The sequence below is a fragment of the Lissotriton vulgaris genome, chromosome 11, assembly GCF_964263255.1.
Source record: "Lissotriton vulgaris chromosome 11, aLisVul1.2, whole genome shotgun sequence".
NCBI classification, from domain to species: domain Eukaryota; kingdom Metazoa; phylum Chordata; class Amphibia; order Caudata; family Salamandridae; genus Lissotriton; species Lissotriton vulgaris.
This window is the reverse complement of record NC_141699.1, coordinates 566,962,784-566,986,562: the sequence shown is the minus strand read 5'-3', so window position 1 is coordinate 566,986,562 and position 23,779 is coordinate 566,962,784. Positions and strand designations below refer to the sequence as shown.

At 45.7% G+C, this 23,779-nt stretch overlaps 1 protein-coding gene across 1 annotated transcript in view; it reads right to left on the bottom strand.

Annotated features, from left to right (window-relative positions):
* Positions 1-23,543, bottom strand: part of LOC147683160 (uncharacterized) — a 179,136-nt gene extending 155,593 nt beyond the window's left edge. Inside the window, exon 1 of the mRNA XM_086944793.1 lies at positions 23,462-23,543. Coding sequence (XP_086800919.1) covers positions 23,462-23,510 — 49 coding nt within the window. The 5' untranslated portion in view covers positions 23,511-23,543. The remainder of the gene's footprint in view (positions 1-23,461) is intronic.
* Between the last annotated feature and the right edge of the window lie 236 nt (positions 23,544-23,779).

Sequence of the window (23,779 nt, the reverse complement as noted above, 5' to 3'; positions counted from 1 at the left end):
AGACAGCCCTGGAGGTAGATACCCTTGAGAAGAAATTAGTGACTTAAACCTCCCAGAACCAACTAAAAAGAATTTCACTATTCTGGAGGAAATACTGGGGAGGTATGAGGATGACATCAAACAGCGTAAGGCACGCAAATTGAGGTGTGACGAGATAGATTATGCTACACTGGCAGCACTCTTTTGACTTTCTCACTATTCACAACTTTTCGGTTTTTTTGATTTTTAAACCTTGGCTCTTAGGTGGCATGTCCACTGATTGGTGATGGTTGGCTGAGAACTAAGATCAGTGCTTATATTTGTATTGTTTCACTTTCATTTGTAGCCCTGAAGAAGTCATTTGAGTGACTGTGCCCCATGACGAAACACGTGTTGGCATTGGTTTTTCCATTGGCTACGTTGATGTGAATTTGATGAATATTGAAAGACTGACGAAGAATTCTTAGATGTGTGACGAGAAAAGATAAAGGAAATAAAAGGAATTAACTTATTGGACTCTTGAAAGTATATATCTTTTCTCTAAAGACTATAAGAAGACGTTTTGTGCTCGGGAACTATTTATTCTGTGAAATCATATATGACTTCGAGGCATTCATCTGAAACATTTTTTTTGTTTAGATTTCTTTTTTAGCATTTGATCAAAACTCCCACATAGTGTAGTTATAAGTACTTCCAAAAGTCCAGTTATCATAATCTCCCCATTGTCCCCATACCACCAACATCATTGGAGACAGAAAGAAAAGTACTACATAAGGTATCATGGTACAATAAGAAATCAGGACAACCATGTGAGTTTGCCTTTTACCCCACGCCCATCAGAGGAGAAGCCAACATTAAAGAACAACTGAAGTTAATAAGAAAGTTTTAGAACCTCTGGCTGAAACCGTTCTTGTGCGGTGTGTGTGGGAGCGCTATAATGCATGATATATGTAGCCTGTAAGTGTGTAGGGTAGGCGGAAAGCCGCATGGGGAAGGAAGTGGGGGGGGGGGATCAGCGCAGGTGTATCGGGCCAACAGTGACTCTATAAGGATGTGTGTGTGGGTCCCTGGCATTGCTGCCAGCTAGACCCCATAACAGTCTGCTGCGGTAAGCCCTGCAGTCTAGGGGGCATGTGGGTTCAATTTGTCAAATAGTTTGAGGACGTAGGTGTCCTAAATTGTGGCTGGACCATCACCCCCTCACAGTTGTGGTTCATCCGTCATTGCGCCCACCTTCACCAATGGCCACTTGTGGGTCACCTGAAGCCAGCAGTTGACCATGGTGGATGCAGTTATTTCCAGGACATGGCAATCAAGTGCTTGAATAAATCCACAGCGACATCTACTCGTTTTAGGAAATATTTACTGAGATGAATACGTTTCATGCTCTCAAGTAGGCACAGGAGTGGGTCGGTGACAATCGCATGTCTACCAATGCTGATACATGTTCCATTGCCTGCACACAGACACGTGCCGGTTGCAGAGGCTCCCAGCCATGTGCAGGAATGTGACATCGACGTCACCGCGTCTGGGGCAGGCTGGTGAGACTCTCTGAAACATCACGTGCAGATATGTTTGATGCAGATTATTAAACTGTACGGATTTCAGGCATGTATTGCATGATATACACTTTACATGCTCCGAAGCTATGGCCCACTGTTTCCAGGTCAGTTCTGCGCAGAAGCGGTCGTCCCATTTGGGCTTGCTGCGTGATAAGTACTCTGCATTTCCCGCCTTCAGTTCAGCATATAGCACCATATTCGCCCTACGGCCCATCTCATGGATCAGAAAGCACTGTGGGCCCAGGTGCAGTATTGATTCATCCAGTCCCACTGACCTTGTGGCTCTGAGCACCATCACAAGTGCATTGTGTGCAAGAAAGAGGCCGGCACCAAGCCCCCGCAGGTCCTGCAATAAAAGCAGTGTACCATCCCTGTAAAAGTCGCCCTCCTGTGTTATCGCCACCTCCTGCCACAGTGTCGAATCGTGAACCTCAAGCAATTGTGTTGTGGCTGGCATGCCCCGTAGGGGTAGCTGCGGCACATAGGGGACCCGTGGGCGTCTGGGATTTACATATGTAATCCACACTAGCTTGGCTGCGAGTGCAAGTCTGACCAAATCTTTAGCCAGATCCCTGGCGTGAGCTGGCAATCCAGCACTCCTACATCTCCAAGATCTGCCTGCTCTGATCTGCCCTCCACCATCATGTCTCTAGTCACCCATCGCATGGGCCATTGCAGTTGCTCTGCTGTGAAATACAACTCTAGGGCTGGTACCCCGAGGCCACCCTCCGACCTTAGGCGATCCATTTTAACCATAACCCGGATCAACCCTCATTCTAAGTTAGCTCCCTAACTTTCCAGTGCCTAGTGACGAGCAATAAAATCACATACTTTCACAGCTCAGGGAATAACAAGACTCCAGCACATCAAAATACATAAGGAAATGCAAGGTTTGGCTTTCACAGTCTGCCATGCTGGAAGTCAGAAGTGGCAGATGTGCATAGTTTTACATTATTTATTTTGTACTCTCTTCCCCTTTCCATCAATTTAGCTAGTTGTTCTACCTATATAGGTACATTGTTATATCATGATATTCTAGCTCCAATGAATGATTTATTTGTCTTTTTATAATGTTTCAATAGTTGATAAAGCTGGGTATACGTTGGTGCCCCTGGAGCTCATTGTTATCACTTATGCTTCAATATCCTATGATCTTGGGCTGACAGTGAAGAACCTCTCACTTGCATAAGAAAAAATACACTATGAAATGGAACAGCAAATCCAGGTTATCTAAGAATTTTTATCACTCTCCTTTAAGTACATACAAAAATAGTGAAATACTAATGGTCTCTTTCACTGTTGGGCCAAAGGGAATATTAAGATTGTATTTGCATGCTCTTAAATAAGCCAATTTTCATTCAGCTGCTGATGGCCTTTATTTAGTGTTAGGTGCGGAATTAAATTCCTCCAGATTCTGGAGGAATTTCTCTTTGTCGAGTAGAATCCACTGGATAAATTTCCACCAACCATAAACATTTTACTGTGGAGGAAATTCAGCAAGTGGATTTTTAAAATGTTCTTAAAAAAATTGGAGGTTTTCAGTTTGCCCCAAACTCTAAAAGAGGACCTAAGTAAAGCCATCTATGCGTCAGGATAAATACCCAAGAGGTATAAGCAGAATATCCTGAAATGATGTTAGTTGTCTCTGGAGCTTCATCCAATAAGCTCTATACATATCATATTAAGATGGATCACCAAACAAATATACAATAGTAAATGTAGTGGGCCTTCAAATCTTTCTATTAACGAAAGATCTTTTTCTCCATTCGACCAAAGTTGATCAGCTGACCTCTGTCTCACAAGGTCATGGCCTACGCCTATGTTCATATATAGTGGGTATCCAGAGATCTCACAGCATTACCCACTTGTCTCTTCCTTCCTCCATTTACTTAAGAAGCTGCTATTGCTTTAAGCGCTGTTGTTGATACGAAATGCAAGTTCCATACTTTTGCTACAGCTCTTTAACCGCATCGCTGCTGCGGCGATTTTTGCGCTGTGCGGCAATTTTAAAATTACCGCGATACATGACGAGCTCAGCTCGTCATCAGCACACGCCACCCGTGGGTGATGACGAGCTGAGCTCGTCATCAGCATCGAAGGGGTTAATGCTGATAATTTTTTAACCACTGCGCATCAATTATTCAAGTTCCTTGACTTCTTATTGCAATTCTCGGAGTACATGGGCTTGTATTCAGTTATGTACAACTGGTTGGATGACATTATATCGGGGTAGACAGTAAAGATCAGCGGTTGTTAACCTTTTGACTTCTGTGGAACCCCACTGAATGAATACTTGAATCCCTGGGTCCCCCCCCTCCGACTGAGTCATTATTGGAAGTCAGGACTCGCAGCCTAAGCAATTTTTATGTTTTGAACCTTCACACAATACACAAAAAATCTAAAAACAAGTATACAGCAGATAAATTCTCAAATATTGAAATATTTTGTTTAATTCACAATCAAAGATAGACATCGTTTTCATATTTTTTATTTGGCATATTTTATTGTATAAACTTTATTAATTTAAATTTATTAATTTGAACATTATTTATTTTTGTTAAACAGTCAGGGAGCGCCTGAGTATGCCTCGCGGACCCCCAGTAATCCTCGGACCACAGGTTGAGTAACAACCACTGATATAGACCAACAGTGATATTGCAACCATTACATAGCCTACTACTATAAGCTAAGTATATATTTACTATTTTCCCACATTTTCTTTCCTAATCTAATCCTGTAATGTAGAGGTTAGGTCGATGTAGTATGCTAGATTATTGCAATATAGTGGCCTTCTACAGTAAAAACATCTGTAGCCTCTACAAGCTTCTTAGGTAAAACCTTCTTCTAGTCAACTGATCTTTTGTCAGTTTCAGGAGAAAATAATGGGTTTCCAGTCTGACCTTATCTGTATTACTTACCCCAGCACAAAGATTAGGTTATTATAGAATGTATCTGTTTACTATGCCCAAAGTGGAACCTCAGCCAGATGTTCCTATATGTTTATAGTCTGCCAGTACACAGTGATCATTTTAATCAGTTTCAGACATCTCCAGCTGCCTTACCCATAGATGATTGGCTAAATTGTTCTTTGTGGCTTAGGGAATTCATTACATCTGTGGACTACATACTGGCGGGTTAACTACTGATTCCTTTGACATTATGGAATCCATGTTGCTTACCTAGATTTTCCATGCCACAACTCACAGCCATAACCAGACCTTATCTTCTATCAATGTGCAATTTGAAATTGACATTGTGCTATGGATTGATCATAAACTGATACATACTCATATGTCTCTTTGCTCTTCAACATCATGAAAGAACTCGCCACCCCCAGCTCCTGCTCCAATGACATACCGCCATTAAAAGAACTCTGCGACTCCCTGGCTACCTTCTTCCACCGCAAGATCTGAGACAACCACAACAGTTTTGACACACAGACACCAACGACAGACGCCATCACCCCCAACTCTACACCCACCAAGCACATCGATCCTCTACTCTCCTGGCACAACGTCAACGACAAAATCATGAACACCATCCACTCCGGCTCACCCTCCGACCCCTGCCCACACCACATCTTCAACAAAGCAAGCTCCATCATCGCACCTCAACTCAGGAGGATCATCAACAGACCCTTCAAGACCGCCACCTTCCTAGAAAGCTGAAAACACGCCAAGATTAATGCCCTTCTCAAAAAAACCAAGGCGGACTCAAAGGACCTCAAGAACTTCTGACCCATCTCCCTGCTCCCGTTCCTGGTGCAAGTCCTTGCCAACAGACAACTGACCCACTTCCTGGAGGAGAACAACGTCTTGGACTCCTCCCAATCCGGCTTCCGCAGCAATCAAAAGACACACTATTGATGGACGGAATGCAGAACAAATCAAAACATTCACCCCCCAGTGAAGAATTCTGGGTTAAATCCATCATTCTTTTGCTCACCATGCCACCCCAGTTTAGACCTGGCCATATGCAAATCAACCTTCACCCTGTGCCTCATGGGAACAGTCCAGCCCGAACTGCCAAGCCAGGTCCTCTCTGGACTGGAAACAAGCATCCTAGAACCGGTTTCAGGGTTTCACCCCTCTTCAGCCAGTATAGCTTGATTCCAGTGGCACAGTGAACCCGGGACCCACGTCTGGGCATACCCGGTGCACTTAGGGCAAGAAAGCAAATAACACACAATTGATGGACGGAATGCAGAACAAAATAATACATTCACCCCCCAGTCAAGCGATCTGGGTTAAATCCATCATTCTTTTGCTCGACATGCCACCCCAGTTTAGACCTGGCCATATGCAAATCAGTCTTGACCCTGTGCCTCATGGGAACAGTCCAGCCCAAACTGCAAAGCCAGGTCCTCCCTGGACCGGAAACAAGCATCCTAGGACAGGTTTTAGGGTTTCACCCCTCTTCAGCCAGGATAGCTTGATTCCAGTGGCACAGTGAGCCCGGGACCCAGGTCTGGGCATACCTGGCGCGCTTAGGGCGAGAAAGCAAAAGACAAACAATTGATGGATGGAATGCGGAACAAATCAAAACATTCACCCCCAGTCAAGAGATCTGGGTTACATTCATCAATCTTTTGTTCACCATGCCACCCCAGTTTAGACCTGGCCATATGCAAATTAATCACAGCACTAAAACTACCCTCATCGCCGCCACTGACGACCTTAGAATCATGCTGAACAACTGCAAAACTGCGGCCCTCATCCTCCTGGACTTCTCGGCCACCTTCGACACCGTCTGCCACAACACCCTGCTCACACGCCTCCATGACGCAGGGATCGAAGACAAAGCTCTGGACTGGATCAGCTCCTTCCTCACCAGCAGAACACAGAGAGTCCGCCTACCCCCTGAAGGTCCAAAGCCACCACATTCACCTGCAGCGTACCTACCCCAAGGTCTGTGGTCCAATCAAAGAATGAAATTGGGTACCTCATATGCTCAGCAGTACTGTCAGCTTTGCCTTTGTGTAGATGACCAAAATGCACTGAAGGCCAGATTTACTTAGATTTCATGCAACAAAGCATAGAAGCCAGATTTACTGTGGTGCATTGCACAATGGGGGAAAACAGCAGAGCCGTAACTGCTCAAATTTGCCTGCTGTTGGTAGCATCCCAAGCTCAAATTGATTATTTTGTACAAAGCCCAGTATTGCATCATTCAGTGCAGAGGTGATTGTGTGGCGCCTTGCACAGGAATAATTCTAGAACCAATACCATCCCAGTACAATTTTCTCTGCTTAGGAAATCACAAAAGGGTCGGATGGACTTGATATTGTGCTATGATCTGAGTTCCTGCCATCGCGCTCTGGAAACCACGGCACACTGTTGCCCGCATCATTGAAGCAAACGCCCGGTCCTCGCTGACACCCCTCCCAGACCATGGGGGAAGCAACCTGGACTCGCCATTCCCGAGCCGGATAGTCACGAGTAAGAGCCCTGCTCTATCGTTATAACCCATACTCCGAATTGGACTATCTCTGAAAGTAGTGTGCATTAATTGCAACAAGATTCAACCGCTCTACGAAGCCTTGTTTCCTTCCAAAAACCACGCCGCAGTCGGGCCAACCGTCCGGCATTTTGGTATACACCAGGCAATCTTAATTATTTAGTCCTGATGATGATCCCTTTAACTAATGAGCTTGGGATCGACAATTCAAAATAGTACCACATGGTCCAATGTGTATAATCATTGTGGTCACTATTTGGTTTAGATTGCTGTATTATATGATTAGTACAAGCTACCATAGCTCCACTTTTTGCCTGTAACTTGTTTTGTTTATTTTGTTATTGATTGTTTCTTTTGCTCCCTGTCCTCTGTATCGGGTGCAGGATTGCGTTCCGTTGTATTTTTCTTTTGTATAATATCTGCCACTTCTAATACATTGTCATATTAAAATTCCTTGTCCGGCTGGACATTGGATATATATAGTACCCATTTAGGTCTATATCTAATTTGTCCTATATACCCTCACTCTAAGGACCATTGTTTGCTAAAATAACTGATACCCGGGGTCCTTAGTTACTCATCGGGTCCCTTGTTTGTTAATAAAAAAATGATCTGTCCCCAGAGAATGATTTTAAGAGGTCTCAAGTTTGGCTGAACCTGTCCTAACGAAGATTATTCTTGGTCTAGAGAAATCATCTTAGTATTAACCATGCCACAAAATGTGGGTGAAGATGTTTTATCCAAAGACAAAATGAATCCTTTGTGAGACTCAAGACATTTTCTAAGAGTCACAGTAAGCCTGAAAACAATATTTGTTCCTTCGTGTGCTGCCCCATTTTGTGCTAGGGTTATTATGTTTCAAGGATGAGGTGCAAAATAAAAAAACGTGAACTGGCTAGAAAAGATACAGTACGCTTACCTACCTCAATGTGTAAGCACATGTGTATTAGTCAAAGTAAAGGTCAAATGTCATGCAATGTCACTTCCGCTACCCCTGGTATTTTGGTGAATTGACATCCATGGATCAGTGGTGGTATGCTTTGCCTCAAAGGATTATTAGGTGGCAGTGATCTGTCACCTGGCAACAAAAACTTCTATTTTGGAATATGGCAATAACCAGAGTCACAACTTTATGAAGTATTCTATGAAGGCTAAATGGAATCGTGGTGGCAGATGGGATCTCTCTGGGCAGCGTATAAAGGGCGGGGAGTTGACAGCATCAACATTCTAGGTATGGACGTTGAACCTTTGGGCGTTGAACCTTTGAGCGTTTCCTCCAATTTAACATTTACTAAAATCGAGAGGTTTTGATGTCTTTCATGAGCAAATATATACATCTCAAAAATGGTTGGGGCAATCTAACACCATACATATGTTAAATCTTTACTATGTGGAAAATTGAGTGGATTGGCTTCATTGAGATGACTGAACCAGAATCTTTTGAAGTTCTGGTGCATGAGCGGGCACAGATAGCCCCTGGGTAAGCAAGTTCTCCTAGTCTCATCACAATGGCAAATTCCATGAGTAACTGAGAGAATTCCAGTTTATTGTTGCTCAGTGCTTGCAGCTGAGTACATTGCTATTTTACAATGTGCGTATATCTATCCATGTTATCTTAAATATCAGCAAGAAATTGGTGAAGCCATCAGGCATCAGATCCCACACAACACAACCACACACCCACAGCTCTGTGACTAAGACATGGCACCTTAAACAAAAATCATTTGAAGAGGAACAGTAGACTAGTCAAAGTAAGACAAGCTCAGTCAGATACTGGTCTATGATTCAAACCTTGAGCCAGTGTTGGAAAGACTACTAGACTGCTGAACGGGCTTTGAGACCATGTTTGCACAAAATGGGGCATATGTTTAGTGACAGTAATGTAACAAAGATTCTCACACAGGCTTTTGGTGAATGATCATAACATTGCCACCCATTCTGTCTGCTGTGAGGAGGGGAGCTTGAGATGGCTTTAAAGGCTAATAGGAGTTGATCGTTAAAGTCTCAGTGCAAGCCATGCACTGTTAATGTGAATGTAATTTGGCACTTATATGGAGCACGATCAGCCTTTGCTGTAGCACTGCAGCAAGTTTGGCTTTCAGGGTTAACTTTCCAAATGGTTCTGAGGCCTGGGATTAAATAGTTTTCTGGAGTTGTTCTCTCAGCAGTACAAAGTGAACAATTAGTCAGGTATTATCCATCCGTCAGTCCACCATTTTATCCTTCTCAGTCCATCCACAATAGATCCATCCATACATAGAGGGCCCTTCCCTTAACCATGTTACGAAATCCATGCATTCTGCTGCTCTAGGTTGAGACCGCAGATACATATCTTCAATCACCCTTCTCAGGCGAGTATCCACTATTCTGTTTGTATTGGACATGTTAGGACATAAAGCATGTTTTGGGAATAAAGAGCAAAAACACAAAAGCGACCTGTCTATAAAAATGTACTGAGCACTTGAGGAAAGTTCTGTCCCTTCAAAGCACATGGCCAAATTTGAAGGTAGTTTGCCTCAAAAACGTTTTTTCAGATGGAAAGAAAGTTGAGGTCCAACACTTAATAGTGCCCTTCAGTTCTCACACTTTTGTCAGATGACTGTAAACATTCCTCTTAAAACCTTTATATGAGGCATGTTAACAATGCCCCAGTCTTAAAAACAACTTTAACTCCCCTTTTTAGGTCTCAGCTAGACAGCGCTTGTGCTGCCTGTGGTAAATGAAAGATGCAGAGTCCACTTGATAAGTTAAGATCCTTTATTGCAGGTTCCTTCCAGGTTAGACAGACAGGTTAAATTGTAAGGGAAACCCCACCAGGAGCCAGCTGTCAGCAGCTCAGCCTGAGATGACCAACTGCCACAGTAAGTAATAGAAAGGCACAGTCAGCTAGAGGGACACCCTGGCATTCTATGATGTCATAGGTAACGTAGTGCAGTCTAGCCAGAGAAGAACAGTGGAGAGGACATTTACTACACATCCTCTTCCCTTAAGGAGTAATAGCAGAATAAAGGAACAATCAGCAACAATACCTCAAATGCAACAAACAGCAGGAAAGTACACAAATAAGAAGAACCAAAAGTAAGAGTGTACAACATGAGATGACGTTATCATGAGGTATCATTAGGAGAGAAAACAACATAATATATCACATCCCCTTCCCTTAACGAAACAGCAAGGTTTCGAAAAAAAAAAAACCAAGACCAACAGCTAAGTTAGCTGCAGACACTAATAACCTCCCCACACATGGGTACACCACAGGGCAGACACCCTAGGAACAAAAAACAAAAACAAACTACCCCTGATAAAGATGTGCTGACACTAAACGTATGAAAAATTCACAGCTCAAAATCTTACCAAAATGAAGCCCTGGCCAGTAGCTGCAGGAAGGTAGACTTCGAAAGGAAAATAGTGCACAAACCATCTCCACCAAAAACAGGGGGTCAGCGCATAGTATGGAGAATGGACTACCCACAGACACTGAACCTCCCCTGAAAAGGGTACACCACAAGACAGCAATCCTGAGAATAAAAAATGGGCGTTGACTACCCAAAAACTCACAACCTCCCCTGAAAAGGGTACACCGCAGGGTAAGCAAAATAACCCTGGAAAATGGGGCATGCAAAGACATGGGGCACGGACTACCCGCACGCACCCAACTTCCCCTGAAAAGGGTACACCGCAGGATAAAGACAATAACCCTGGGACAAACTATGGGGCATGGACTACCCACAAACACCAACTTCCCCAGAAAAGGGTACACCGCAGGATAAAGACAATAACCCTGGGACAAATGATGGGGCATGGACTACCCACAAACACCAACCTCCCCAGAAAAGGGTACACCGCAGGATAAAACAATAACCCTGGGACAAGCGATGGGGCATGGACTACCCACAAACACCAACTACATGGGGCACGGACTACCCACACAGAGACCACCTCCCCTAGATAGGGTACACTTCAGGATACTAACCCTGACAATAAGGATGAACATACACCACTACATGGGCATGGACTACCCACACAAAAAACACAACCTCCCCAAATTAACGGGTACACACTCTATGTGGAGACTAAATAAGGACACAAACCAATTGACAGTACACTACAGTCACGAGCAGTGCAGAACACTTACTGTCACACCACCCACTTGGATTAAAAGAGAGTACACACCCACAACTTCACCAAAGTGTACACTATGTGTTAAACTACACAACAGTTGCCCTATCCCTTACACAAAAACAAAATGAATATGGGCATTACAATGACAGAGAAATAGTTAGGCTTTGGTGATCCAATATCTCAATAACCAGACAAAACTTCACGCAGCTGCCAGTACACAATAAAAACACTGGAGTCCTTTCTGTGAGCAAGTTCACGCACAACATGGACTGAGAAGCAAAGCATTCCGAGGAATAAATAAACAAACAAAAGGCTTCAGCTACGGTGAGCGACCTCTCACCCGGGTCTCCGCACACAGTTCACTGCAGTCAGCGCTGAAACTTGCCACAAAAAGGAATGTCACGCAGTCTCCAAATGTCAGGCAGTCCCAAAAAAGCAATATGTGAAGAAAAATCGAGAGTTCTGATGCTCCTCTTCACTTTCCACTGACACATCTCGTGTTACACATATCGGCCAAATTGTACGCACCTTGTAAATAACAGCACCACGTTTCCTGAAACCCCCATGCCATGACTGCCAAGGTGGACGACATACAGCAAAGCAGCACAGATGACCGGCAAGCTGAGGCATTAACACCAAATGGAGGCACGTCGTTTGACGCTGTGCAGGGTGGCTCAAGGCATGTTGGAGCACTAACTCGTTGCGAGGCAGCTGGAAGCCAGGACGTCACAGAGAAGACGGAGGCAACACGAGACCGGTAAGACTGTGACCGGTAAGAGTGCGTGCAGAAAGGCTCGTGAGATGTGAAGGCAGACGTCACAGAAAATGACTCACACGGATCACAGCACAGGTAAAGCACCGCGCGCTGACTGCATGCGCGCGGTGTGTGCTCGTGGCCTATTTGAAAACCAGCGGTTAGACCACAGTAGAGCAGAGGCAACACTTTAAATGTCCCCAAGAGCAAAGGCAGACCGGAGGCGCTGTACATAACCCTGTCCAGCCTCTTGAAAAGACACGCCTCAGCAGACCGGAGGCGTTGTATGTGACTAAAGTTTCGAGGAAAAAAAACACAGCGACGGCTGGCAAAGTACTCCTAGTCACAGAGCAATGCTGAACACATAAATGCATTAGCTCACGAAAATCGCCGCTTTACCAGACACACCTGAGTCTGTTCAGGCGCTGCAGACTCGCAGACAGCAGCAGGACAAGAACGGACTCACTGACAAACACACCGGCAATGTCACTGTTGTTTTTTCCCACAGAGGAAAACGCTGGCAAACTGTTTTCTGCCGATCAGACTTGCAGACAGTGAGTCCAGACAAGTTGCTGAAGCAGCAGAACAAATCCCACGCAGATTGCCAGCAGACATCAAATAAAAATTTAAAATAAACACTTGCCCAGGGTGCAGGCTGTCTAGATGAAACACAACACTGGTGGGGTCAGCTGGGCATTACCTTTCAGTATAAGTACGAATTTTTCCACAATCCTTGATGTCTTGGGTTCTTTCTTTTCTTTGTAGTTGCTTAATTCCTTGTTGATAACTGCACGCATAGATTAATCCAGTTCAAAACGTCGCCAAAATGTGGTAAATGAAAGATGAGTCCACTTGATAAGTTAAGATCCTTTATTGCAGGTTCCTTCCAGGCTAGACAGACAGGTTAAGTTGTAAGGGAAACCCCACCAGGAGCCAGCTGTCAGCAGCTCGCCTGAGATGACCAACTGCCACAGTAAGTAATAGAAAGGCACAGTCAGCTAGAGGGACACCCTGGCATTCTATGATGTCATAGGTAACGTAGTGCAGTCTAGCCAGAGAAGAACAGTGAAGAGGACATTTACTACACTGCCACTTCGAAACATGTTGTAAATATTATGTGGGCTTCAGCCCGCTCACAGGCTTCCCATTTGTTGACTCCATCGTCACTCTCACAATCTTTCTCCCTATTTGTCCATGGCATGCATGCGTCATGCCTCTTCCAGTGTTTACACCTCCCCGAGAGCAGGAATCAAGTACTATATCAATACACTAGTCACCATTTTAGCATGTGTTTTGCAAACTAATTTTTTCTTTGTCCAAGAGCAGTTCACAGAAGGGCTTGTGTTTTGTGCTGAGCTCCTCTGTAAATTAGTCTGTAAATCGTGCTCTTATCTCCTTACTTGTTCTGGTCCTGTTGTTGTTCTTGTCTTTTATCATAGCAACCTCACACAGTTGACAAATTGAAGCTTGCCTGTGAGACGTGTCCTGAGGCCGTGAGTCCATTTCACATTTTTTCGTTTCTCGTATGCAGGCAGTAGAGCAGCGCTGCCTGTGAATTACACTCAGGGTGCCCTATAGGGGAATCGAGATGTACTCTGCTGCTCGCCCATTTTGCACACAGTAAGGGCTGTGGATGGCTGTGCACTGTAGTCTATTTTATCGTTTTAATTCATGTGTATGCATTGTTAATGAGCAGCTGCTTGTTTCCATGGCAACAATCCCGGCTGTTTCTTTAACCCTAAACTTGCAGCAGGAGCTGGCCCTGCTTGACTGGTGATATAATAGTTAAAACATTTTTCAAAACCAAACATTAAAAAGGAGCATACAATTGCACACAATTAGTTTGTAAAATACAATCAGTGTCCCAAATCCATAAGATCCAAAAGTATTGAACAGGGAGTCTAGAGGTTTCTTTTTCCAAATACTCTTTATTTGCAGTCATAAGCGGCGTGCGCCCAGCCAACGTGTTTCACCCAACATGGACTTCCTCAGGGTCAAGATAGATGAGCGTTCTTTGACTACTCCAATATTATTATGTGTTTGGATTCCCCGTAGCGTCCTGATGTCTATCCGTGTCCGTGTCACACAGATAAACAGAACGGCATTCTGACTCGAACGAGGAAACACAGCAGATTGGATATGAAATTTTGGAAGCAACAGGGAATCCCAGTGCCGATGTAGGGTGTTGAAGAAGAGTTGATGAGGACCTTGACTCACAAAGGATGTCGAGTACTGTGGGGTCGGTGTCAGGCGCGAGCTCCAATAAGCCTTGGAAAATGCAAACAATTCAGGAGCTGAAGAAGGAGCAACATTGGGACCAACAAGGTTCAAGGGACTCACCACAAGCAGGGAGTCAGGACAGGCCCCAAGAAATCAGGGGAGCCCAAGAGAAGTAAATGTGACCCTCAAATGGACCCACAGGCCGGAGGCACTGGAGTCGCAAGAGGACCTCAAGCAGCTCATTATAAGATGCAGGCCACAATGCACACGATGTGTTTGGCTGAAAATTCTGGTCACAGGAGATGCTCGAGGTTGGAGCTACTTGAAGCTGAAGATCTTCTTGGAGGGAAGTAAACAAGCCTTTGCAACTGCAAGTTGACATGGTGCACAGGGGTTTGGTTATTGAAACCCCCACGAGGGATGCTGGTCTCAAACTTCGTGAGAGGTCAGTGCAAGCCTCTGGATCTGTGAAAAACGACCATCTGTGTTGCAGAACCTATCAAAGTCCGGAGGAGCTCAGGATCAGCAGACTAGTCGACCTAGTTGCGGTGCCTGAGAATGTAGGAGAGTGACTCCTTCACTTCAAGGGAGATTCCTTCAGGTGTCTTTTATGCCCAGACGCCTTGGAAGGTTCCTCTATATGGTTGCTTCACTGACAACCCGGGAGATTGAACTCCGTAAATATAGGGGTGTCCTGTTCATGCAGGGCTACACTCTCCCTTAGAACCAAGCACCCTGCCTTCAGGATTGTAAAGGCCTGCTATAGGGGTGACATAGGTTTTAAGTGCAGTGACCCTAGATACAGGAAACCTATATCTTTAGTAAGTGTTGCTAACACCAGCTTACACAGGCTGCAATGGCAGGCCTGTGGTTCCATTTTTAATGGCCTCCCATGGATGGCATAATGCATGATTCAGCCCGTGGAACCTTTGGGGTACCTATGCCCTTTGTACCAAAAATTAGGAACTGATAAGGGTACCACAGTATCCAATCTGGGATGTAACAAACAACAATTTAGGGAAATCAGATAGACTGGGGTCCTGATTAGCAGGATCCCAGCCAGATTAGTCAATAACAGCTTAGCACCAGGCAAAAAGTGTTGGATCAGCAAATTAAAAACAATTGTCAACCGCATCATTTCCTAGGCATGCGCTTGTACTGTGATGCATGTGTGCATATATGAAACCCAGAAAGATGTCATAGGAGTCATGCCCACTTCCCTCATTCTGTCGGTTTTTGACAACCCTATAGCGCGAAAATATCTCAGTGGGTTAAGTGTTTGCATCTGTGATCTGGGAGCCTCCTGGAAAGCACAGATTCTGACCCCAGAACAGTGTGTCGAGCTTCCACCTGTTCACCCCCTCCACCTTCTCACTTCACATGATCGCTCAATGGATAAAAAGGCCTCTTTGTGGAGGTTGGAACTTGGAGTCCGCTAAGACTTTCATCCTGCCCATGTGGATGAAATATCACCCGTACCAAACACCACTGCTTTTCTAGTACATATCCCTTCATGGTATCCGTACAGACAGTACTGCCCCCCCAGAATAGTGCTCTGACGAGGTGCACCTGGACGGCGCCCCTCCACCCCCAAAATACTTAGAGGCTATTTTAGCACCCGGAAGCATCCTTAGAAGATGCAGATTGTGCAGCACGGTATGGAAATGTGTCCGATCATGATGTGCACATCTTTGATGGTGCTGGTATAGGTCTGAACAAGAAACAATTTACACTGTACAGTACAATGGCAAAGATGTGCACTGCATGTGCAATAACCCGATACAGGACAGGCACTTATTCAATGAGATTACTTTGTATTGGCAAAAAGATGCTCACTCCCCACCCCATGATTAAATAGAACGCACCCTCTTCAATAAACAAATCAACTTTTAATGCAATGTATAATATTTTAAACATATATTTATATATTAGTGTGCTGTTGGTACATGTGTGTTAAAAGAGTAGTGGTTCTGCCACGGAATGAAATTAAACTAGCTCCTATTTTGTCATCACAGATGGTAGGACTCTAATTAATGGAGTCCTACCATCTGTGAGGACAAAATAAGGGATATTTTAATTTAATTCCGTGGCAGAACCACTGCTTGTTTAACGTATCTATCCCCAGCTTCTTCACAAGACTTGGTTACCCTATTGATATTAACGTGTGTACATTGTAGGAAGCAGGGTTTCTGTTGCATTAACCCCCCCCCCCCCCCCCACGTTTGCCATATTTCTGATGCTCTTTGGCTTGTTGAGCCCTGGGTCCGTGACAATCAGGTTCCCAGGGCATGTGTTCTTACCCAAACCTGTTTCTTTATACTCCCAATTAGCACCTCTCTGGCCACATGTCAGTCCCTTGTAAAAGGTACCATGAGTGCCAAGGACACTGTGATCAGGGAAGACCTCTAAGGGCAGCAACACATATTGTGCCACCCTTAGAGGTCCTGTACCTTAACACACACACACACACTGCCATTGCAGGCTCCGTGTTTTGGTACAGAGAAAAGTGAAGAGTAAACATAGCACGCATACCAGTGTGCTATGCCTTTAACCCACTGCCTATGGTATAGGTAAGTCATACCTCTAGCTGGGTGCACTATACCACTTGTGAGGGGACAATTGCATGAGCACTGTACCCCTACAGTGTCTAAGCCCATTCTTAGACATTGTAAGTGCAGTAAAGCCATAAAGATTATATTGTCTGGGAGGTTGTCATTACGAATTCCACAGCGCCATAATGGCTTTACTGAATTCTGGGAAGTTTGGTATCAAACTTCTCAGCACAATAAACCCACACTGATGCCAGTGTGGGTTTTATTATACCATGCACTCAGAGGACTCCTCAGAAATGCCCCCTGAAAAACGACCGGCCTCTGGTGGGTTCCCTGACTTGTAAACATCAGCCTTCCACCAAAAGACATGTTTCTGGACCCTGGGGTGGAGCCTTTGCTCTCTGGGCCCAGAAACAAAGCAATTCCTGCGCAGAGGTATTCACAACTCCCCCAGGTCAGGAAGAGACATCTGTGGCAGGGGAGCTTTAAAGGCCTTGCTGCCTTTGTAACACAATGCCCAGCCTCGCCTGCTTTCAGGAGCAAGCACCCTTCCTGTCTCACCCCCTTTTTGGTGGGAAGACAGGCGGGAAATACTAGAGCAGCCCAGAAGGTTGGCCCACCTCAGGTGGGGGAGACAAGGTGAAGTCCACTCTTCAGTGCCTGACATCTTGCAGATGGGAGGCACTCAACAATCTGGATTAGGGATTGTGCCCACTCCCCCACGTGGGGTGAGCACACCAAGGGTGTAGTCACCCTAAGGGCAGTAGCCCGTTGGCTAGTGACCTTGAGACCCATAAAATGCCCCCCAAATAGAGTATTTAGGGGGCAGCCCTGAACCAAGAATACCGATTCCCGCAACCTACGATGAAGAAGGATGAAAGACGCCCGGCAGAGGAGACTGCAGAAAAGAACTGACTTGGCCCCAGCCCTACCGGCCCGTCTGCAGTTTCCAGAGATCGTGCGCCAAATGTCACCTTGTCCTGCATACAGCACTCTCCAGAACCCCTGGGAGGCGGACTGCCTTCAACAACGCCCGAATGTCATGTGAACAGCAGCTCTGTTCAAAAGACTCTCCAAAGCAAGACTGTGAGCCTACTGAAGACAAAGAAACCCGACGCCTGGAACCATCACTACACCGAACGCCTATGGCCCAAGTCCAAATGGCCCACCATCCCAGGAAGGACCCCAGTGCTCCAACATCCGAGTCCACCGTGGGTTGACCCCTCCAGGATTCCCCAACGTCGCCTGCAGCCTCTGCACAGAAACCCCTCCCAACCACAGGAGACCCGGTAAGGTGAAATCCAACCTCAAAAGGCAGCCTGCATCCAGCCGCCCTGCGCCCTGGAGAAAATTACCTGAGGTGCACCCACGTCCCTGAGCCCTTTAACTTACCTGCCCAGCAGTTGGTTCCTCCTGGAAGATTTCCAGGACCGAGCCTGCAGCCAAAATCTAAAACCGGCAACGCCCATTGAAAACAACAGGGCACCCAACATCAAATCAGCACTCTGCATTTGCCCGCTGCTATGCCGCTGTGAGTGCACCTTGTGTGCTAACTTGAACCCCATTTGCCCTGACTTAAGAGTCCAGGAGCTTTGCTCCTTCAACCTTGTGGCCTGCCGATGAGTAGTTCCCAACCGGAGGCCCCTTTATCCCTCATTGGATAACAATGAGCCTTAGCACTCTGCACACAGCTGTTCTAGTGCCACTGAGGATGCTCTTGGAGTGCATCCACAACCCTGTGGGAACCCTTGTTCTAACCCCAGAAAACCAATTCCCAAACCAAGTACTTACCTGTAAACCAATAACTTACTTTCCTCTCGTAGGATTGCATTGACTGCTTTTCTGTGAAAAATGTTGTAAGTGTGGAGTTGGAAAATTGTATGAAACTTTAACAAACTGCATACTTATGAAAACTGATTTACTTACCTTTTATTTAGGAAATGTCCAGTGTGATATCTAGGCATAATCACACGGAGTAGAAAAAGTAACTTGAAAGTACCTTAAAAAGTAATTTCAATAGTAACTGAAAAGTAATTCCAACTATGGATGAACAAGTGACTTACCTGTAACCAATCCAATTGCATTCAACTGCATTTAAACTGTGTTCAACTGCATTATTCTTGCAAAGTAATATTACACTTACCTGTGCAAGGCCTGGCTTAGTTCTAGAAATAAAATACAACTAAATAATATTTTTATAAAAACAAATTGGTCTGAGTTCAGTCTTTGAGTGTGTGACATCATGCCTTGCCTCAGTGTGTACAATAAAGGCTTAATACTACTCTCTGATAAGGCCTTACCACTCGCCCACACTACCACAAATAGAGAGTGAGGTGCCTATCTTTGGGGATCCTCTGGACTCTGTGCACACTATACCTCAATTGGTATAGTATATACAGAGCCAGCTTCCTACACACATCCATGCTCTGCTGCTGGGGATACTTGTAACTTTCTTAAGTCTGGTGACTTGTCAGACGATTGTAGTAAACCTGCTCATAGCGTGTTACCCCATGCAAACCTCTATCACAAATAACACATGCATTTTAGAGGGTAAACTCCCACCTGTATCACTCAGCTTAGGAGCCATGACTCACATGCATGCAAACAGATCTGTGAGTTTATGCTGCCTTTTCATACATGCTCGGTTGTTCGGCTGTTCTCAAAACTCAGCTAAATACTACTCAACTTGTCCATTTCAGGAAGGATTAAAGTGGAGTTGCCCCTGCAGTATTTCAAAAAGTGACCTGTAGCTCACATAGAGATCACAGCGGCGATTAGCACAAGGAACTCTCCCTCAGAATGTAATCTGGTGTATTAGTTAAAATGCTTCATTTATTCATGGTTTACATATATGTATTGTATACATATATATGTCAGATGGCCTATTGGTGCAGATGCTTCATATATTTAAGGATATATATATCTGTCGCCATACACACATATGCGCACACACACATATGAAATGTTTTGTTTTATACAGCACTTGTGAAGCCAGATTTTGCTACTTCCAACCACGCTAAATAACACTTCTTACAGTTAGCCGATTAAAATCATTTAATGCAGGGCACAAGTCCTAAAAAAAGACGTTGGGGGACGCGGTCACCGGAAGTGATGTCACGGGGGTATTCATATGCCTTTAGATGAGTCTGCAACCTGCCGCACCCCACACCACGCCTGAGGCCTTGTGCCAAGGTGAAACGCAGGGCAGATCAGCTGAACAACTGTCACAAACAATTACACAAAAACTGATTACCGCTGTTAGGGAGAGGCTGCCGGTGTGTTTCCCACTACAAAGCCTCACCTGTAATTACGCATCGGCGGATTTCGCGGCTCGGTGCTCTAATTGCCAGGCTGTCGAGCTGCCAGAGAGGCCAAAGAGTGAAGTCCAGCTTTTGTGCAGGGGGGACGGCGTCCCCCCGGCAAAAATAAGTGGGGGGACGCCGTCCACCCGCGTGGTACCCCGACTCGAGCCCTGATCTAATGATTCCTAAAGGGATGAAAGGCTGAGCCCTGCTCGATTTCTACCTCCGACCTAAAGGTTACACAGGAATGCTTTAGAAAGGGATCCCAAAAAGATGAAAGGCTCGGACAGCCAATCCAGATTTTCACCTGATCCCAGAGGAATACCTGCAAAGTGTGCAGGGGGAGACTGTGTGTGTGTGTAGATACATATATATATATATATATATATATATATATATATATATATATACATATATATATATATATATATATATATATATATATATATATATATATATATATATACATATATCTACACACACAATACACACTCTTTCTGTATTACCTACAAGCAGATCAGCGTAACATTTATGTTTAAGAGCCATAGTGGAACATGAATCACGACCAGCATTGCACTGCTGAATCAAAGTGTTGAAAGTTCCAAATAAGCAGTGATGCGCGTGTGATATTACACAGTTTGCTGTGCCTACATTTTCGCCGGTGGATCGAAGCAAACAGTAATTTATTTTTATTTTGATCCGGAGGGGGTCAGAAGGTTACAAAGTGCTTCACACTCCATATGGCCGCCTCAGGGTGCTTGTCTATAGTAGGGTAACCACGTGTCATCACCGATACAAAACAAGCATTTACAATGCAACGGTTTCGCCTTCGCAAAAGTTAGAGCTATTGGCATTGTAAATGACAACATTTTTATTTATGTGTTGGTTTTGAAAACAGATAAATAAATGGCATTGTCATTTACAATGCCAATAGCTTAATCTCTCACAAATGCCACACACACACACACCCACAGAGAGCCCCCCACACAGAGCCCCCCCCACACACACAGAGCCCCCCACACACCCACACAGAGCCCCCCCACACAGACACAGAGCCCCCCCACACACACACAGAGCCCCCCACACAGAGCCCCCTCACACAGAGCCCCTCCACACACCCACACACAGCCCCCCCACACACCCACACAGAGCCCCCCCACACACCCACACAGAGCCCCCCACACACTGTGAGCCCCCCCACACACTGCGAGCCCCTCCACACACTGCGAGCCCCCCCACATAGAGCCCCCCCACACACTGCGAGCCACCCCAACTCACTGCGAGCCCCCCCAAACACTGCGAGCCCCACCACACACTGCGAGGGGGAGGGGGGTGAGGAGCTCACGCACACAAGCAACGAGGGGGGGAGGGTGAGGAGCTCACGCACACAAGCAACCAGGGGGGAGGGGGGGAGGAGCGCAGACACATTAGCAACGGGGGAGGATGAGGAGCTCACGCACACAAGTAACGAGGGGGGAGGGGTGAGGAGCTCACACACACAAGCAACCAGGGGGAGGGGGAGGAGCTCACGCACACAAGCAACCAGGGGGAGGGGTGAAGGAGCTCACGCATACAAGCAACCAGGGGGAGGGGGTGAGGAGCGCACGCACATTAGCAACGAGGGGGGAGGGGAGGTGAGGAGCTCACGCACACTGCGAGCCCCACACACTGCGAGCCCCACACACTGTGAGCCCCACACACTGCTGCTGTTTACAAGGAGGGGCCGCATGTAAAGGTCAAGTTGGACGCAAGCGGCCCCATGGGCCGTACATTGAGTATCACGGATTTAAAGTATACTCCCAGCAAGTTAGAACGGTAGCCGGGCCCTAAAGCAGCAAACCCATTACTTTCAATTAAAAAACGGGAAGTAATTATCACCGTGACCACTTCGAAATGAAGCATTTTTTCCGCCATGCGTCTTCAGCAACAAAAACAAAAGACAATGGCACTTAACCAACAACCACTGCGCTTTTAACAATTTCACTTTTCTCACAGACTTTACCTACCTCCACTAGGCTGACCTGTGCTGAAAAGGATGCAGTTTTGTTAGTAACAAGCACCCCTACATCTGATTAAACTAATATACTTGATGCTCCACGATCAGTATTGTTGTTCAATCCACATCCTCATAAAAATAGATTACATTTACAACGAGCATGAACTAGGTAATCAGATGTAACTAGGGCGGAAGGCGTTTATGTTCAATAAACTTGTGAGACAGGGGTTGCATTGGTTTTAGATCTTAAAGGCACACAAGCAACGAGGGGGGGTGAGGAGTTCACGCACACAAGCAACGAGGGGGGGTGAGGAGCTCACACACACAAGCAACGAGGGGGGAGGGGGTGAGGAGCGCACGCACACAAGGAACGAGAGGGAAGGGGGGTGAGGAGCTCACGCACACAAGACAGAAAACAAAGACGACAGCCACGATTTTACCTTAAATGCAAAAACAGGAGCATGCATACCAGGCAAAGACAGAAAACAGACACTACAACAATGAGCCACGCAAAGACGGAAAACAAAGACGACAACAAAAAAAACAAGATTGAAAGAAGCCACGGAGACAACAATCGCGCAGCCCACTCTTGCAAAAGACACTTTCAAAAAGACCAAAACATGCCGGAAAAAAAAAAAATACCGCCCACCGCCGCATGACGTTGTAAAAGGGGCAGAATGAGAAAAAATCACCGGAACGCCCATGAATCTGCTACGAGAATTACGGACAGATCTCTCTTCCAATGGCTAGCCTCCATTTATGGAGCTAGCCAATGGAAGAGAGAGGCGGGTGAAAGGCCCCTACTGAAAATCAAAAGATTTTGCCTGCGCCAACACTGCTGCGCAGTGGACGCCAGGCGAAACCTAAAAAGAGAAACAAATTCTCATTTCAAACTTTGTCCCGTCTCTCTTCTTTGACTCATCCTAAAACGTTTCGACTACTAAGAATCCGCAGTCCTCCTTCTCAAACTTCACCCTCCTTTTGTACCCATGCCACACAACTAACAAGCACACACAACCACTACTTGCAAAAACAACGTATTTCTTCCCCTTTCCAATCCATTCCCATCATTCTCTCCCTCTTGTAAATAAACAAGGAATCAAGAGCACAAACCCAACACAGTAATGTACAAAGAAAAGAAAAAAAAATTACTAATCTACTATTATCCTCTAATCTTGGTTTCTGGAGCAGCGTGCTACTCTCGGCAAAGCGCTTCAATGCCTCGTCAGAGGTAGTAAGCGCTATATAAATAAAAAACTAACAATGACAACATGTTATCAAACATCGGAGCGCCTACGAAAATGACTCAGTCGTCAGAAGAATATGTTCTTGAGTTTTTTTTCTTTCGGCTGATGCTGTACAACATCTCCCAAATGCAATGGCAAAGTCAATCGGTCCCAAAGGCGAGGCCTATTTGCATTACCAATGCTTGTTTTACTATGGACTTTGCATTCGCTGATTAAGTGGGGATTTCACCCAAAGCTATAACAACATTATTTCCTGAACACAGCACTTACTGCCCACAGCCAGGGAGGCGACGATGATGCAAGCCAGGAGGGTCCTCATGCTGCTGGTCGTCTGTGATGCTCCACGCTGAGGACAGGGAGATGCGACAGTCGTCGAGAAGCAGCGTCTTAGCGCTTCTTAGCTCCCTGAGAGGATCATGTGTCTGGGAATAACGTGCTTACAGCAGCCTTTCGCTAATACCACAGCCGCCGCGCGCCCAAGGGCAGCGGGTGAACCGGGGCCCATGTGCACAGGCGAGGACAGTTTAATGCTGCACGCTACGGAGGTGGGTGACCAGCCCAAGCTGCCACACCAGACAGACTCTAGGC